This window comes from Bubalus bubalis, chromosome 12, assembly GCF_019923935.1.
Source record: "Bubalus bubalis isolate 160015118507 breed Murrah chromosome 12, NDDB_SH_1, whole genome shotgun sequence".
Taxonomy (NCBI): Eukaryota; Metazoa; Chordata; class Mammalia; order Artiodactyla; family Bovidae; genus Bubalus; species Bubalus bubalis.
Genome location: NC_059168.1, coordinates 104,841,621 through 104,860,207, shown reverse-complemented (window position 1 = coordinate 104,860,207; position 18,587 = coordinate 104,841,621). Strand labels below are relative to the sequence as shown.

Here is an 18,587-nt window from a genome sequence, read left to right as displayed (position 1 = left end):
ATAGATTTAAGGGCCTAGATCTGTTAGATAGAGTGCCTGATGAACTATGGACGGAGGTTCGTGACATTGTACAGGAGACAGGGAGCAAGACCATCCCCAAGAAAAAGAAATGCAAAAAAGCAAAAAGGCTGTCTGGGGAGGCCTTACAAATAGCTGTGAAAAGAAGAGAAGCGAAAAGCAAAGGAGAAAAGGAAAGATATAAACATCTGAATGCAGAGTTCCAAAGAATAGCAAGAAAAGATAAGAAAGACTTCCTCAGCGATCAATGCAAAGAAATAGAGGAAAACAATAGAATGGGAAAGACCAGAGATCTCTTCAAGAAAATTAGAGATACCAAGGGAACATTTCATGCAAAGATGGGCTTGATAAAGGACAGAAATTGTATGGACCTAACAGAAGCAGAAGATATTAAGAAGAGATGGCAAGAATACACAGAAGAACTGTACAAAAAAGATCTTCACGACCCAGATAATCATGATGGTGTGATCACTGACCTACAGCCAGACATCCTGGAATGTGAAGTCAAGTGGGCCTTAGAAAGCATCACTACGAACAAAGCTAGTGGAGGTGATGGAATTCCAGTTGAGCTATTCCAAATCCTGCAAGATGATGCTGTGAAAGTGCTACACTCAATATGCCAGCAAATTTGGAAAACTCAGCAGTGGCCACAGGACTGGAAAATGTCAGTTTTCATTCCAATCCCAAAGAAAGGCAATGCCAAAGAATGCTCAAACTACCACACAATTGCACTCATCTCCCATACTTGCAAAGTAATGCTCAAAATTCTCCAAGAGAGGCTTCAGCAACACATGAACCGTGAACTTCCAGATGTTCAAGCTGGTTTTAGAAAAGGCAGAGGAACCAGAGATCAAATTGCCAACATCCGCTGGATCATGGAAAAGGAAGAGAGTTCCAGAAAAACATCTATTTCTGCTTTATTGACTATGCCAAAGCCTTTGACTGTGTGGATCACACTAAACTGGAAAATTCTGAAAGAGATGGGAATACCAGACCACCTGATCTGCCTCTTGAGAAACCTGTACGCAGGTCAGGAAGCAACAGTTAGAACTGGACATGGAGCAACAGATTGGCTCCAAATAGGAAAAAGAGTACATCAAGGCTGTATATTGTCACCCTGCTTATTTAACTTACATGCAGAGTACATCATGAGAAACGCTGGGCTGGAAGAAGCACAGGCTGTAATCAAGATTGCTGGGAGAAATATCAATAACCTCAGATATGCGGATGACACCACCCTTATGGCAGAAAGTGAAGAGGAACTCAAAAGCCTCTTAATGAAGGTGAAAGTGGAGAGTGAAAAAGTTGGCTTAAAGCTCAACATTCAGAAAACGAAGATCATGGCATCCGGTCCCATCACTTCATGGGAAATAGATGGGGAAACAGTGGAAACAGTGTCAGACTTTATTTTTCTGGGCTCCAAAATCACTGGAGATGGTGACTGCAGCCATGAAATTAAAAGACGCTTACTCCTTGGAAGGAAAGTTATGACCAACCTAGATAGCATATTAAAAAGCAGAGACATTACTTTGCCAACAAAGGTTTGTCTAGTCAAGGCTATGGTTTTTCCAGTGGTCATGCGTGGATGTGAGAGTTGGATTATAAAGAAAGCTGAGTGCTGAAGAATTGATGCTTTTGAACTGTGGTGTTGGAGAAGGCTCTTGAGAGTCCCTTGGACTGCAAGGAGATCCAACCAGTCCATTCTAAAGGAGATCAGTCCTGGATGTTCATTGGAAGGACTGATGCTGAAGCTGAAACTCCAGTACTTTGGGCACCTCATGGGAAGAGTTGACTCATTGGAAAAGACTCTGATGCTGGGAGGGATTGGGGGCAGGAGGAGAAGGGGACGACAGAGGATGAGATGGCTGGATGGCATCACTGACTTGATGGACGTGAGTCTGAGTGAACTCTGGGAGATGATGATGGCCAGGGAGGCCTGGCGTGCTGCGATTCATGGGGTCGCAAAGAGTCGGACATGACTGAGCGACTGAACTGAACTGAAGCGCGTTCTTTCTAAAAATTTTAGATTCCCCTGAATTTTCTACAAAAGTAATAGCAGCCCTGTACTTGCCTTTCCAACTCGCATGCGTCTGATTTATCCTCTCCTGCCTGACCGCTCCGACAGTGGCCCCGTGCGCCTGCCCAGGGGCGGTGACGTCGGCGCGCCTGCGTGTTTTCACTCTGAGGGCGCCTTTCGATTTTCGCCGCTGACTGTGCTGTCGTCTCGGCAGCCGTGGCATCTGGAGGTCCGTCTCCACGCTCCGCTGTCTCTGTTTGTTCCTGTACGTGTCGTCTTTTGTCCTCATGAGCCTGGTTATCTTGTCTTGCATTCTAAGATTTAATTTGAAAGATAGGTATATTTGCAGAAATCATTTAAGTCTTGGGGTGATAGTATTCTTCTGAGAAGATCTGTGCTGGTTTCAGCTTGGAGCAAGCAGGCAACAGTGATATAGGCAGACCTCAGTAGAGTTTCAGGTCCCAGGTGGCTCAGTAGTAAAGAATCTGCCCACCAGCGCAGGAGCCACAGGAGACACGGGTTCGATCCTTAGGTTGGGAAGATCCCCTGGAGAAGGGAATGGCTACCCACTCCACTCCAGGCTACCCATTCCTGCCTGGAGAATTCCACGGACAGAGGAGCCTGGGAGGCTACAGTCCATGGGGTCACAAAGCATCGGACACAACTGAGGGACTAACACTTTCGCTTCTGTTTGTCTTTCTGGGGAGAGATGGCCCCAAATACCTCAGCTGCCATTGCCAGAAATCAGATGCCCTTGCTTGATCCCACTATAGGACATCTGAGCTTGACAGAGTCTCGCGTTCTGGCGTCTTCGTAGGCCCACATACTTTAGGGACATTAAAGTGATACCTGACTGTGCGGTCATCGTTCCACCTACAGTCATCCTATCAACAGTGAGAAGAACAGGAAGCACCCTGGTACAGGGAGGGGCTTGCGCAGATGGGGTAGCCGGGCTAACACCAGCCGCCTCTCTCCCCGTCCAAGACCAGGTGAACGACCCTGAACGAGCTCCTCTCCAGCAGACAAAGCTCAGATCCGTAGCTGGCTGGGGGCTGAGTGATGACTGAGGCAAGGCGACCTCTTTCTCCCTCTGTCTCAGGGGGCTGGAGCCGCGCACAGCACTGTGCCCAGTCTGGTGTCATCCCAGAGCCCACAGAGACGGACGCTAGGCCCTGTGCGCCTTTTCAAAACCTCATGTTCGGCCATCCGTGCTGCTTTCCTAGTTAGACAGTAAGTGTGGTTAGGATGCCAGGTCACGCACGCTGCCTAGAGAATGTGAATCCATGAAGGAGTTTCACCCCCAGCTCCTCCCCTCCGGCACCATCCTGCTCTCCTTAGTGACCCCCTACACATGTGCAGAAGCCCTTCCCGGGGTGCCCACCGCCTGTGCAGGGTAATCATAGTACAGGTGTGTGTGGAGGACAGCCTCTGGGATCCGGGGGGGCAAGACACAGCCTCACCTTCAGGTGTCAAGACCAGACCCGGTGGTCCTCGGAGCCTCGGACAGACTCGGGGAGATGTCTGGCTCCCACCAGTAGAGCGGCTTCAGTTCCCCGCCTGTCAAATTCAGATCATAGTGTTTTCCGAATGGGGCTGGTGTGAGTAGCATTTGGCACTTAAGAAGCACTCAGGACTTTTTTTTTCTCTTCCCCTGTGTTAGGTGCTCAGTCATTAGAACATTCTGGAAATCAGGTGAGGGAGGGAGGGGTCTTGCTGCTCCTCATACCCCAGTCAAAGCCTCGGTGTGTTGCCTGGGCAGAGCTGGGTGATAAGGAGGGGGTCTGGGGATGGAACTTTCCTTAAGCCACAAAGAAGGCAGACCCCTTCCAACGCAGGGGTCCTGGGAGCTCTCTCAACCGGCAACAGGGTATCCTGCCAGCAGAAGTGAGCCCAATTCAGTGGGCAGCCTGGTGGGGCCCAGAGGGAAGGAAATGCCCTTTGCCATCCTCTGGCACCTCCTGTGGGTGTAAGCAAAGAGGCAGGAGGAAGTGGGCATCCCCCTGTAGTGGGGAAACCGCAGGCCCAGGCAAGGGCTGGCTTCTACTGTCCACAAGAGCTCGGGCACGGACCGCAGGACATGGAGCTGGGAGGCGCGGCCGGGGCCCTGGGGCCCGGTGGCCTGCTCCTCGTGTGCCTGTGCTTTGGGACCCTCACTGCCCAGGCTGCAGACACATGTCCAGGTGAGATGGACCTGTTTCCGGCCCCTGAATGCTGGAGCTCCCCACTCACTGACCACAGGTAGCATCCAGGGTGAAACCCTCTATCTGCACCTTCTGAAGACTCAGCAGCTCAGCTGCAGCTCAGCTTCATCCTCAGACTAGGAGACATCGAACAGCCCAAGGCCATGCGGGAGGAGCGGGAATTTAATCCGGGGCTGTCTCCCTCTCAAGCCTCGAATTTGCTCCACGGAGCGTCCAGTTGGGTCTCGGCTCTGCAGCCAAGAAGGACAATGCCCCCTGCTTCCTGTCTTCTCCTGGACTTTTCAGAAAGGTTCTCTAATCCCAGGGCTCTCACGCTCCCTTGGGGTTTGTTACTGCAGATTTTCAGCTTTCACGTCAGAGTGTGAATTGGCAGGTTCAAGGTGTTAAGGGTGGGTGGCCTCCCTTCCAATCCGATCCGTGCAGGGGGCTGGGCCCACGCCTGGAAAGAGGTTTCCCCGAGGACAGACCAGCCTCGCCGTGAGTTGAGGATGTATTTGTGGGGGAAGCATAAACTTGTTCCCCTGAGAGCATCTCTGGTGGAGACAGACTCCACAGCAGCAGCTCCCGTGTCTGCACTGTCTCTGTGCCTGGCTGACTCCCACACACTCTAAGTTGTCTCTCGTGAGGATGTTTTAGTTTTGAAATCAACAAAACTAATTTTTCTTTTTTTCCCAAAAATGAAATGACCCCCTGGTCCCTGTTCTACTGGAATTTGCTCTGTGTTCTTAGATCAAATGCATCTTCTCTCTGGGGGGACCTACAGGGACCCCTTCCAATCCAGGAGCTCTATGGTCACAAGTCCGGGGTCTGGGGTTGAAAATGTTATGCTGCCCCCAACCCCCAAGTCTTATAAATAGTTATTGTTGGCATGTAGTGGAAGTACATGCCGTGAAGTGTACCAAGAATCTAAAAATCTGCATTATCTGATCTCATGCTCCCCACAGCTTTATTTTTGTCCCCATTTGGATGCCCAGAACTCAGAGGGGTTGAGTGACTTGCCCAGACACACAGCATGGAGGTGGGGGGCTGGGAATCGGGCCGGGTGGATTCCATGCCCAGGCATGGCCTCCCCATCTGACCAGTGCCCAGCAGAGGCAGGAAGCTCGCTGCCAGGCTGACCCTTCATCTGAGACCAGTGACACCAGCCAGAGCCGAGGGACCAGGTCGCCTTGTGGAAGACACTCTTGGCTCAGGCGGCCTGTCGTTGGCCCTGCGACGAGCGCCCTGACCCCAACTCCGCCTTTCTCTGCAGAGGTGAAGCTGGTGGGTCTGGAGGGCTCCGACAAGCTATCCATCCTCCGAGGCTGCCCAGGGCTGCCTGGAGCCCCAGGGCCCAAGGGAGAGGCGGGCGCCGTTGGACTGAAGGGTACGTGCTCCAGGCGGGGAAGGGGCTGGTGGACTGAAGGGTGTGTGCCTTGGGCAGGGATGGGGCCGATGGACTGAAGGGTGCATGCCTTGGGCAGGGATGGGGCCGATGGACTGAAGGGTGCGTGCCCCAGGTGGGGACGGGGCCGGTGGGCTGAAGGGTATGAGCTCCAGGCGGGGAAGGGGCTGGTGGACTGAAGGGTGTGTGCCTTGGGCAGGGATGGGGCCGATGGACTGAAGGGTGCATGCCTTGGGCAGGGATGGGGCCGATGGACTGAAGGGTGCATGCCTTGGGCAGGGATGGGGCCGATGGACTGAAGGGTGCGTGCCCCAGGCGGGGACGGGGCCGGTGGGCTGAAGGGTATGAGCTCCAGGCGGGCAAGGGGCTGGTGGACTGAAGGGTGTGTGCCTTGGGCAGGGATGGGGCCGATGGGCTGAAGGGTGCATGCCTTGGGCAGGGATGGGGCCGATGGACTGAAGGGTGCATGCCTTGGGCAGGGATGGGCCGATGGACTGAAGGGTATGAGCTCCAGGCGGCGATGGGGCCACCGAGCTCCGGCTCTTCTCAGACTGGAGCCCGAGCAGGGCTGTGCCCCCTGGGGCATCTCGGTTGGGAAGTTTGGGTCATGGGTTCTGCCCGGAGGTGACCCCGGCGCCCCCTGGCACTGCCCGTCCTCAGAGGAGGACGCTGGTCTCAGCTCTTCTCAGCTCACGTCTGGGTGTCTTCTCATGGAGATGCGTTTCCAGGCCCTTGATCAGGACTGGTTTTACCATGACCATTGGCAGGAGCTCTGCACCTCAAGCACCCAGTGTGCTCACCTGGAAACCGGGGCCCCAGGTTTTCCTCCCTGCGCCTCAGAGGAGAAACCCGGGGCTCCGAGCAGCCAAGCATGGCCAGGGAGGGAGGAGCTGGGTCTCCACCCAGTGTGAGGGCCCCCAGCACTCCACACATCTGCCCACGTGGCGACCCCCCTTACAAGGTTTGTGGCCCTAAAATGGGCTCCAAGACAGGGTTCTGCTGGGGGACCCTGGGAGGAGGGCACGTCTGGTCTGCTGCCCGCCAGGGGCTGTGTTTACTTGGCCCCAAGCAGAAGCGGCCCTACCCCTCTGTCCCACCCCCACACCCCACTCCCCAGGGGAGTGAGCCTGTTGGTAGACCCCTGCCCTTCCCTTTGCTGAGCCTGGGGCAGCCTCTCCTGACCCTCCCATCAGTGCCTGGGAGGAGGGGAAGGGGCCCTGGGTGGTCCTAGCCTCCTGCCAAGGTTAATAATGCAGACCTGGGCCTCATTATTTCTTGGGCTCCAAAATCACTGCAGATGGTGACTGCGGCCATGAAATTAAAAGACACTTGCTCCTTGGAAGAAAAACTATGACAAACCTAGACAGCATATTAAAAAGCAGAGACATTACTTTGCCGACAAAGATCTGTCTAGTCAAAGCTATGGTTTTTCCAGTAGTCATGTATGAATATAAGAGTTGGACCAAAAGGAAAGTTGAGGGCTGAAGAACTGATGCTCTTGAACTGTGGTTTTGGAGAAGACTCTTGACAGTCCCTTGGACTGCGAGGAGTCCAACCAGTCCATCCTAAAGGAAATCAATCCTGAATGTTCATTGGAAGGACTGATGCTGAAGTTGAAGCTCCAATACTTTGTCCACCTCATGCGAAGAGCTGACTCATTGGAAAAGACCCTGATGCTGGGAAAGATTGAAGGCAGGAGGAGAAGGGGACGACAGAGGATGAGATGGTTGGATGGTATTACTTACTCAGTGGACATGGGTTTGAGCAAGCCCCGGGAGTTTGTGATGGACAGGGAGGCCTGGTGTGCTGCAGTCCATGGGGTCGCAGAGTCGGACACGACTGAGCGACTGAACTGAACTGAACTGGGGCTTCAGGCTGCTGACACTTCCCCTCTGGAGGTGGAGTTGGAACCTCCCCGGAGGGATATGTAATTGTGTTTGACCTCCCTGCATCTGAGTTTTGCTGGTGGTTCAGACAGTAAAGAATCTGCCTGCTATCCATGAGATCCTTGGGTTTGACTCCTAGAATGGCAACCCACTCCAGTATTCTTGATAGGAGAATTCCATGGACAAGGAGCCTGGTGGGCTACAGTCCGTGGGGTTCCAAAGAGTCGGACATGACTGAGCAGCTAACGCTCTCCCCTGCATCCAGGGTGGAGCACAGAGAGCTGGGCCCGAGGCTCGCGTCTCCAGGTGTCCCTGTGCGATAGGGTCTGTGAGGACGTGTTCCTGGCCCCAGCCTCCGACTAGACGGCAGAGCTCTGTGCGGTGGCGTGGACCTGGGCCTGCTACACAGAGGCCTGCAGGAGCCGGAAGCCGGTGGCACCCTGGGGTGCTGGCTGTCTGCCTTGGGGGCCACAGTGCTTTGTCCCCTAGTCTCTGGTATCACCCTCGGGCTGGGTCCCGGTGGCAGAGACCCTGAGGATACTGGAGCCGGGATGGGAGGGTCAGGACTTTATTTCTCAGGGCAGACAGAGCTCAGGTAGGGTGCCTCAGATGGCCTTTCTCAGTGATGTGTCTTTTGGATTTACAGGAGAACGAGGTTCACCGGGAGCCCCTGGGAAGGCAGGGCCGGCCGGACCCAAAGGAAGCACAGGTGATGAAGAGCTGCGACCGCCCAGCAGGACCCCAGGGCCTGTCTACAGAGACGGAGAGTCAGACCGAGAGGGGCGGGGAGGCGGAGAGAGAGAGGGGAGAGACAGAGCGGGAGGGCGGTGGGAGAGACATGCGCCTGTCTTACCGCCCGCGTCCTGAGAGCCTCAAGGCGGCGCGTGTACTGGCCCAGGGTCCCGGGTCCCCAGCAGCCTGCTGTGACCCAGGGAAGGATCCCAGGCCTCACGTCCCCAGCAGCCCACCAGCTCCACCAAGACCCAGGCATCTGAAAGCTGTGTGAGCCGTGGAGCATGCGTGTGGCTCAGCCTCACGCCCACCCCCACCCTCCGAAGAACTGAGCCTGGGGTGGCTTCCAGAGCGGAGGGTCGTTGTCCACCGACAGGCATCCTCTGCATCCCCTGTCTGTCCCCAGGAGCCCAAGGGGAGAACGGTGCATGTGGAGAGAAGGGTGCACGTGGAGAGAAAGGTGAGCCCCTCCCCTCCCCGGGGGCACCCGGCAGGCTTTGCAGGGGGCTGGGGGGGTGGTCCCCGAGGCCTGGGTCACAGGAGGTGCCCCGGGGCCCAGGAGAACGTCTGGACGAGGAGCTCAGACCATGCCCCTGGCCCCGCCCGTCCAGCCCATGGGTGGGGGCAGAGGGGCGGTCCTGGTGGTTGGAGGCTGGAGGGGCCAGCGGCTGCCAGTCTTGCCCAGGGGAGACTGGCAACACTGACTTAGTGCATGACTGTGGAGGTTTCACTTTTTTTTTTTCTGATTTATGCCCATTTATTTAAAAATTTCTAAGAGTAAGAAAAGGTAAAATACAAAGACACAGTCAGGCTTCCAGGCGGCGCTGGCAGCAAGGAACCCGCCTGCCAGTGCAGGGGATGCAAGAGACATGGGTTCGATCCCGGGGTTGAGAAGATTCCCCCAGAGGAGGGCATGGCAACCCCCTCCGGTATTCTTGCCTGGAGAATCCCCGTGGACAGAGGACCCTGGCGGGCTATAGTCCGTGGGGTCGCAAAGAGTCGGATACGACTGAGCACTCACAAGACACAGTCACATGCTTTGACGACAAATAAAAGTGCGCTGTGGGGCCAAGCATACCCCAAATGCCCCCAGGACTTTCCACGACCAGAGGCTCTGATGGTGGAAAGTGACGGGCCCGGAGGAGCTGACCCTCAGTGCCGGGAGCCTCAAAGCCCAGGAGAGGCGGCCAGTATGGCGGTCCAGCCAGTTCTCCCAGCGAGCCCCGCGGCTGAGTCTCGGAACCGCTGCCCAGGGCTGGGGGCTGTCCTTCCTGAAAAGCTGGGCGACGGTTTCCACTGTGGGTGCCGTGTTCACGGAGCAGAGGGGGTGAGGGGCACGGGGCTGTTTCCAGACGTGTGACATGCGTGTCCTCTCTCCCACAACAGGAGAGCCGGGGCAGCTGCATTTGTGTGCCACAGGTGACCACACACACGCCGACCCCCAACCCCCAACCCCTGGACCTCAGCCAGAACCCACTCCCGTGGGGGACGTTGACCAGAAGACCATCTGCACAGACTCCGGTTCTAGCATCCAGAGATGAAACACTCTCTGCACTCCCCAGTTACAGGCAGCTATTGGCTGAATGGCATGTGTCTTCCACAGCGGTCTTCCTGGGGGGCCTTATAACTTTCCCTGGAAGGCGGGGTGCCCAGACCACGGTGGGGACAGCTCCGGGAGGTGAGGGTGGTCTCCGTCTGTCCCAGGCCTCGGTGCCACCGTCCCCCAGGCAGGTGTCCCCTCCTCCACCCCCTCTGCTGCCCCTGCCCTGCCCAGGCTCCTGACCTGGCATCCATCCCCCCATTTCCCCTCCCAGGACCTCGGACCTGCAAGGAGCTGCTCACCAGGGGACACTTTCTGAGTGGATGGCACACCATCTACCTGCCCGACTGCCGGCCCCTGACCGTGCTGTGTGACATGGACACAGACGGCGGGGGGTGGACCGTGAGCTGCCGGGGTCCCAGAGACGGCCACGTGGCCTGTGGGCAGTGGTGGGCGTGTCCGGGAGGCTCCTCTGGTGGGAGATCAGTCTTTAGAGGCCTTTGTGAGACTGTCTAACCCCACGCTCAGGCTGACCCCACCCTGTCACTGAGGTCGGGAGAAGCAGAAATGTTGGGGCAGGGGCAAGGAGGCCTGTAACCCCGGGCCATGGGCTGAGGCCCAGAAGGGCCCACTCCTCTCCAGATGTGTGGCTTTGGGCTTGTCGCCTGCGCTCTCTGAGTCTCCATGATCTCCCTGGCCACGTGTAGGTGCTCCCCCGACGGTCCCCGGGGTCTCTGATGAGACCCACATCTGGGGCCCCAGCCTGTGGAGCACTGTGAGCTACCGGTGCTGTGCTCACGGGTGGCGGGGCGCCCCGCGGGGGGACGGCAGCAGGGGCCTGTCTCCCAGCTCCCCACTCCATGCACAGGTTTTCCAGCGAAGGAAGGACGGCTCTGTGGACTTCTTCCGGACCTGGACCGCATACAAGCAGGGCTTCGGCAGTCAGCTGGGCGAGTTCTGGCTGGGGAATGACAACATCCAAGCCCTGACCGCCCAGGGTAGGGCCACGGCGGGGGCTCTGTGGTTGGGGGGCTGCAGCCCACAGCTCCTGACCCTAGGCCTGGGCCGTGTGGAGCAGAAGGCCTCGCCCACCGCGTGCTCCCCTCTGACAGCAGGAAGGCTATGCCTGGCGGGGGCGCGCGTCTCAGACTCTCTGAGGGTCAGAATCGGGAGAAGGGGGGTTATTGGAGGGAAGATGTCTTCTGGTCTCAGGACCAATCAGACCTTAGAACTGGAGAGGAAGAAGTGGTAAGGAGGCCGTCTGGACCGGGGTGGCCCTCCTCTCTCTTCCAGTCGTCAGTCCTGCTTGAAACTGGGCTCTGAGGCCCACGGAGCCCCTTCCCTTCTTCTCCCGGTCACTGCACATGGGGGTCCCGACACGGACCCCCTCAGCCCACTGCTCTGTTTCATAGAATCAGCCTTACGGGTGGTCCTGAGTTCAACTGTAAACCTGTGAATCCTATTTTAAATTCTTCCACTACCTCAGGGCAACCTTGAAGGTGTCCACTCATGTGCCTGAAATTCTTGCAAAAGAAACGAATACAAATACACTTTCCTGCCCTGGCATTCACAGCGGTTTGCAGGAGAATTTAGGGTTTCCAGTAGTGTGAGGCTTCATTCCATTCAAGGAACACCAACCGTGGGATTATGGGCGAGGCTGGTGGAAGAGAAGGGGAGCCGTCGGAAGTCAGGGAGCCCTCCCCGGAGCCTCGCATCCACAAGCCTCTCACACCTTCCCTGTTGAATTATCCCCGGATGCCAAGTTCAGACACCCCTCCAGAATTTACCCAAATTCTCACCTCCTTTGCCTGGAGGCAGAGGGTCCCTTCTGCTTAGACCTGACCACCTTCCTTCAACAGGAACCAGTGAGCTCCGGGTAGACCTCATGGACTTTGAAGGCAACCACTGATTTGCCAAGTACCAGTCATTCAGGATGGCGGATGAAGCTGAGAAGTACAAGCTGGTCCTGGGAGCCTTTGTGGAGGGCAGTGCAGGTCAGAGTCTGCACGGGGCACCGCAGGGGCCAGGGCTTCAGCTCGGGGTTGGGGAAGCAGAGAAGCTGCTGGGCGTCCTGGCTCTGTCTCCCCAAGAGACCCTGGGCTGGGGGCTCCCTTCTCGGGGCCCGGCTTCCCCATCTGTATTGCAGACAAGAAGGTGCCTGCTTTTCTGTGTAACGTGGGGGCCCGTGATGCTCTGAGGTCACTGACCCCGTCCTGCTAACACCTGGGAGAGGACGGTCATCTCACAGGAGGCCTTAGAGCCCTGTTCCCAAGTGGCTCCACAGAACACCAACCCTGTGGGATGTTCTTTGCCAGAAAGACCCCCTGGTCACAGACTGTGGCAAGGCGTTTCTTGCGGCGCATCCTGGAGCTTCCAGGGTGCACTCGTGTTCAGAAACGGGGCCAGGTGCGTGCTGGACTGTGTTGAAGCAGAGCTCCAGAGAGTAAGGCCCTCGGGGATGCCGGAGGGGATGGCAAACGGGAGCCTTCAGGCACCTGTTTGACACACATGGCCTCCTCTGAGCCGCCAAGAAAGGAGCAGGGCAGGGACCCTTGACCCATGGTGTAGGTGAGGCCCAGGCAGGCGTGGGGGGCGTGGATACTGCTGGGGCCAGAGGGGAGCTGCACGCCCGGGACTGTAGCTGGAGCCAGGGCCCCCGGTGAGGTGGTGCTGGGCCCCTGGGACGACCAGGGCAAGCCAGTGGGAGGGGGCAGGGCCCAGGAGAGAGGCGCAGGCTTGGGGAAGAGAGGGCCCCAAGGTCCTGGGGGTCTCTGGAGAGCCAGGAGGAAACGGGTGAGGCTGGAGGGAGGCTCGCGCCCTGTGCAGAGTTCCGGGACCAGGAGGCGCCCTCTGCCCCACGGCCGAGGTGGGCTCTCAGCCCCCTGGGGGTCTCCAGAGGGAGGCGCGCTGGGTGGGCGGCAGGGCCCCCCGACGGCGGCTCCCTCTAGGACCAGTGACACCCCACTCCTCCCCCTCCCCTCCCCGAGCAGGTGATTCCCTGACGGACCACAGAAATCACTCCTTCTCCACCAAAGACCGCGACAACGACGAGAGCCCCTCCAGCTGCGCCGCGCAGTTCCAGGGGGCCTGGTGGTATCACACCTGCCACTCCTCCAACCTGAACGGCCGCTACCTCGGGGGGCCGCACGCGAGCTACGCCAACGGAATCAACTGGAAGTCGTGGGGCCGGTCCAAGTACAGCCACAGGGTGTCGGGGACGAAGCTGCGGCCACCTGCAGCCCGCCGCCCCACGGGCTTCGCTCCCTCCCCGGCGAGGGCCCGGCCCCCGCGTGCCCCGCCACCCCTCTGCCTCCGCTTGTAAGGCCCACAGGGTCTAGTCTCTCCTGTCGGCATCTGAATTCCGAGCCCCACAGCCTCACCAGAAGAACCACGGTTTTAAAGAGTTTGCTTTCTGACATACTTTTTCCTGCCGGTTTTCGTTTGCGTCCTTGAACTTGAGCTTTTCTGAGCATTTCTCCCACAGCCGATCTGCTGCAGGGGCTTCTGACCCGGCCGAGCCAGGGGCAGTTCGGGCCCCCCCGTAGCACATGCAGTCCCCAATGTCCCCCAAGCATCAGCTGCAGCCTTAAGCTCCCGCTGTTAATAGACGGGGCGGTGCCCTCCGTCCCCTAAAGGCTCCTGCCTCCTCCCGCCTCACTCCTGACATCACATGCTTTTAAACAGGTCACTGTGAGACTAGAAGACTCTCATTAAAAGGAGGGGCATTTGCTATAAATAGGGGCTTTCTGCTTCCAGTCGGTGCAGTGCGTGCTCTGGGCCAGCCTCCCCCGAGAGCCGTTGAAATGCCAAACACAGGTCTGCACGGGACAGGGGCTGCGTCTGCCTAGCAGAGCGAGGGCACCTGGGCAGCCACATGCTAAACCCCGGGGGCAGGAGCCTCCCTCCGCACAGGCCTTGGTCCCTGGACCATCGGAGACCTCAGGGTGCGAAGCTCAACAGCCTGATGGGAGACGGAGGAGACTTCTCTGTCTCTCAGGCCAGTGAGACGCCTCTTAACCGAGACTGCAGAGGGGCCAGGTGGAAAGGGAAAGGTCGATGGGTTCAGCCGCATTCACTCAAGAGCCTCTGTTTCTCAAAGGACTGCGTAGGAACCGGAAGGAAACTCACCCAGGGACAGAAATCCCTTGTGACACGCGTGTGCGTGTGCTGCTGCGTCCAGCTCTTTGCGACCCCATGGACTGTAGCCCGCCAGGCTCCTCTGTCCATGGGATTCCCAGGCAAGGATACTGCAGTGGGTTGCTGTGCTCTCCTCCCGGGGATCTTCCCGACCCAGGACTGAACCCGGGCCTCCTGCAGGTCCGGCACTGGCAGGCAGGCCCTTTACTGCTGGGCTCCCAGCGACGCCCTTTGTCACACGTAGGTTGCTAGCTTTCTACTGCTGCCTCAACTCATTACCAAAACTTCAGGGGCTTAAAGCACGAGGGAAATGTGTTATCACAGGGCTGTGTAGGCTAGAAGTCTGGCACGGGTGTGACGGGACTAGAAGCAAGTTGGCTCGAGTGCTGGTTCCTTCTCTAGGCTCCAGGGAGCGTGCTTTCTCGCGGTTCCAGCTTCCGGAGCTCCTGGCCCTGCTTGGCTCAGGGCCCTCCTCATCTTCAGGGCAGCAGGAGCGCAGCCCTCTGGGTGCAGCGGGGAGGCCCCCTAGGCTCTGAAGGACTCTGGCATCCGGCTGGGCCCACCTGGGTTAGGGTTAGGGTTAGGGCGTCACAGGCCCTCTCTCCACCTCCGGATCCTTCACTTAAGCACCTCTGCCAAGCCCCTGTCGCCGTGTAAGGCGATGCACTTCCAGTCCTGGGGATCAGGCAGGAGCTCTTTAGCAGGGGGAGCATATTCAGTCTACCATGACCCATTAAAAAAAAAAAAACCAGCATGATCTCACAACCAGAGTATTTAAAGAACTCTTCTTGTTGCTTAGTCGCTAAGTCATGTCTGATTCTCTGTGACACCATGGACTGCAGCCCGCCAGGCTCCTCTATCCATGGAACTCTCCAGGCAAGTATACCAGAGTGGGTAACCATTCCTTCTCCAGGGGATCTTCTCCATCCAGGAACTGAACCCACACTTCCTGCATTGCAGGCAGATTCTTTACTGCTGAGTCACCAGTGAAGCCCAAAGAACTTCTACCAATCAACAGAGTTTTAATCGCTTAATAAGAAGGGTTAAGAGATTTGAACAGACACTTCATAAAAAATGATACCCACAGGACCAATACACTTATAAAAAGCTTCTCTATTTTGTTGCAAATTATAACCAAAATGAGATGCTATTCCACACTCATCAGGAGTGATAAAATTTGGAAACCTGACCACACTGAGTGTCAGTGATGGGGCAGGGCTGGGGGGATTACGTATACTGCGGCAGCAGTGTGAGCTGACGCCACCAACTTGGGAACGAGTTTGGTGTTAATTATTAGAGCAGAAGACACACAGGCCCATACCTGGCAGTTCCACTGCCTGACGTGGAAATGACCGTCGTGTGCCTCAGGGATGATGGCCAGGAGAACCTATGGCCAAACTCTTCACAACAGCCCCAGGCTGGCAACTACCCGAGGCCCCCGGAAGAGGGCGGATAGTCACGAAGAGACAGCTGTGTCCGATGCTGCGCAGCGGGGGGTGGGGGGGGGGTGCGGGTGCTGGACAGCTGTGACCACATCCAGGATGGAGACACAGGACGGCGGCTGGGGAGACGCCGGGCTGAGGGGCGGGCGTGCTGCTGGCTCTGTGCCCACCAGGCTGGCTTCCAAGTTAAAGAGACCAGCAGACTTTGGGACGACCACCTGCCCTACGTGAGAACTGGACCATAAAGGGCTGGGCGCCTAAGAATTGATGCTTTGGAACTGTGGTGTTGGAGAAGACTCTTGAGAGTCCCTTGGACTGCAAGGAGATCTAACCAGTCCATCCTAAAGGAGATCAGTCCTGAAGATTCATTGGAAGGACTGATGCTGAAGCTAAAACTCCAATACTTTGGCCACCTGGTATGAAGAACTGATTCATCTGAAAAGACCCTGATCTGGGAAAGATTGAAGGCAGGAGGAGAAGGGGACGACAGAGGATGAGATGGTTGGATAGCATCACTGACTCAATGGACATGGGTTTGAGAAAACTCTGAGAGTTGGTGATGGACAGGGAGGCCTGGCATGCTGCAGTCCGTGGGGTCGCAAAGAGTCATACACGACTGAGCGGCTGAGCAACAGCAGCAGCTTGGGTGGTAAACGTAAACCGGGAAGACAAGAGGCTGTGTGTACTTGGGGGGGAGGGGCCGGCGACAGGGACCCCGCGGGCCTTTGGGATTCTGAGCGGTGATGACAAGCCCGTGGGCCGCACAGTAACAAAAGCAGCCAGACCTCACTTTCCTCTTAGGGACTTTTGTGTACACACTTACTTCACACTTTTACAACTATTTGTAAAGAAAGTGCACGCCGTAGATCTAGGAAGGCTGGCAACCTGCACGTCTTTTCCTGGCGTCCACGGTCACTAACTCAGTAACTGAGGAGGGGTCCCTGCAGCCCACCAAGGGCTGACCAGACCCCATGAGGTGCTGACCGCCACCTTTCATCAGAAGTAAAGCCCACTAGTTAAAACTGCACTTTTCTTCCTTAATAGGTAAACATCTTATAAACCCAGGAAGACTTGTAAGTCTAGAAGTGATTAATATACCAAAAGCCATGAAATTCTGACTTTCATATTAAGAAATCTGGATAGCTTTGGAATCTCATGGTCCCTTAAGGTTTAAAGAACCTGGTCTATTGTAAAGAAAGCCTCATAATTCCAGAGTTAAATATGTAATTATCCAGTTGGCTTAGCCTTGTAATGCTATCTAGAAATCTTAGGACATTTATTCACAGTACTGGAATAAGTAAGAAACTCTGGGTTCATTGCATTTGTAAGTGAAATCATTAGATTTCTAAAAATTAATTAGTACTAAGAAGGTTTTGTCCGCTGGGCAATTGAAATGCCTAAGAAGAAATTGAATACATTATCCTTATTATCACAATTCAAAGTTTTGAAGGCTTAACGAACTAGATTTGTAGTATTCAAAGACCCTTAAAAGTGACTATTAAGATTTGCAAGTCTTAAAAAAGGAGATGCGTATGTCGAATGTGAAAAATTAGGCAAAGTTTTTGAATATGTAGCTTTCAGATATCAAATGTATTTTAGAAAAGCAGACTCTTTCCTAAACACAAGTGCCTATCAGACTCAAATCCTCAAAACTCAGTGATGGTTAGAACAGCTGCCCTGGCACCTGGTGGGGGAGGCAGAGGGGTTGTATTTAAGCAACGCCCCCGGTCTGTTCCCAGCACCTGCTCCTGAGCAGGAGAGGGGGCAAGGCCCCACCGCAAGGTTTCCATGGGCGGGTCACTCTCCCAGGCTTGTTCTCATCACTTCTCTCTTATTAGTGAATATTTTTATTGCCCGATTTTCCCTCTTCCAGCTTCTGCTGGGGACACTTTCCCTACTCCTGGGGTGTTCGTGTCTGAGGACCCCGTCCATCCCTGCCCTCTACCACTGACCAGGAGGCTCTTCCGGCCCCTGTAAGCTCACTGCCCTCTCCCGCTGACCAGGAGGGTCCTCCGGCCCCTGTAAGCACCCCTGCCCTGTCCCGCTGACCAGGAGGGTCCTCCGGCCCCTGTAGGCATCCCTGCCCTCTCCCGCTGACCAGGAGGGTCCTCCGGCCCCTGTAAGCTCACCACCCTGTGGCTTCAGCGCCCCCTTGTCCTGCACACACTTTTTGTCTTTATTCAACACGCGGCCAGATGCTGCTCTTGTGCAATTGCGTAGCCTTTATCCCTCTTGGCGTGTTATTGCTGAAACTCAGCCTCTCTTCACTGGTGCCAAACAGAAATGTGGGCACAGAGTCTGGGGTGAGGTGGAGGAGAGTAGCTTTAAGTGCTTTGACAGGCAAAGGGGGCCACAGTGGGCTAGTGCCCTGAAGACCATGTGACCCACCCTGCAGGGCATCAGCTCAGGTGCTCAGTCGTGTCTGACTTACTGCGACCCCATGGACTGCAGCACACCAGGCCTCCCTGTCCATCACCAACTCCCGCAGCTTACTCAAACTCATGTCCCTTGAGTCGGTGATGCCATCCAACCATCTCATCCCCTGTCGTTCCCTTCTCGCAATTAGCTGTCTAATGGATGTGTTTGGATGTGAGAGTTGGACCATAAAGAAAGCTGAGTGCCAAAGAATTGATTCTTTTGACCTGTGGTGTTGGAGAAGACTCTTGAGAGTCCCTTGGACTGTAAGGAGATCCAACCAGTCCATCCTAAAGGAAATTAGTCCTGAATATTCATTGGAAGGACTGATGCTGAAGCTGAAACTCCAATACTTTGGCCACCTGATGCGAAGAGCTGACTCATTTGAAAAGACCTTGATGCTGGGAAAGATGGAAGGTGGGAGGAGAAGGGGACGACAGAGGATGAGATGGCTGGATGGCCTCACCGACTCGATGGACATGAGTTCGAGCAAGCTCCGGGAGTTGGTGATGGACAGGGAGGCCTGGCGTGCTGCGGTTCATGGGGTTGCAGAGTCGGAGCTGGCTGAGTGGCTGAGCCCACCGCCTCTGGCCCATCCATCTGGTGACTGGCATGTAACTTGTTTTGGCGTCTGAATCTGCATTTTAAGTGCCTCCCCAGATGGCTCTGAGGAACAGCTGGGCTTGGAACCCACTAATATGCTATCTTCAGGGCTAAATGCACTTGTGGATGATTTCAGGGCAAGCAAATGAAAGCCCCGGACTTCTGGACCATCAAGCAGAGCTTGTGTGGAAGGAGACAGAGGTGCTGCAGGA

The 18,587-nt window shown here is 56.1% G+C and overlaps 1 protein-coding gene across 1 annotated transcript; it reads left to right on the top strand.

Annotated features, from left to right (window-relative positions):
• The first annotated feature begins 4,052 nt into the window (after nucleotides 1–4,052).
• LOC102393636 (ficolin-2-like) lies at nucleotides 4,053–13,530 on the top strand. Its single transcript, XM_044926685.1, is given in 9 exon segments — nucleotides 4,053–4,215; nucleotides 5,489–5,602; nucleotides 8,153–8,215; nucleotides 8,645–8,698; nucleotides 9,625–9,657; nucleotides 10,053–10,180; nucleotides 10,647–10,776; nucleotides 11,638–11,772; nucleotides 12,769–13,530. Coding segments are annotated over 9 exon segments (1,092 nt in total). The 5' UTR covers nucleotides 4,053–4,112; the 3' UTR covers nucleotides 13,101–13,530.
• Nucleotides 13,531–18,587: the final 5,057 nt, after the last annotated feature.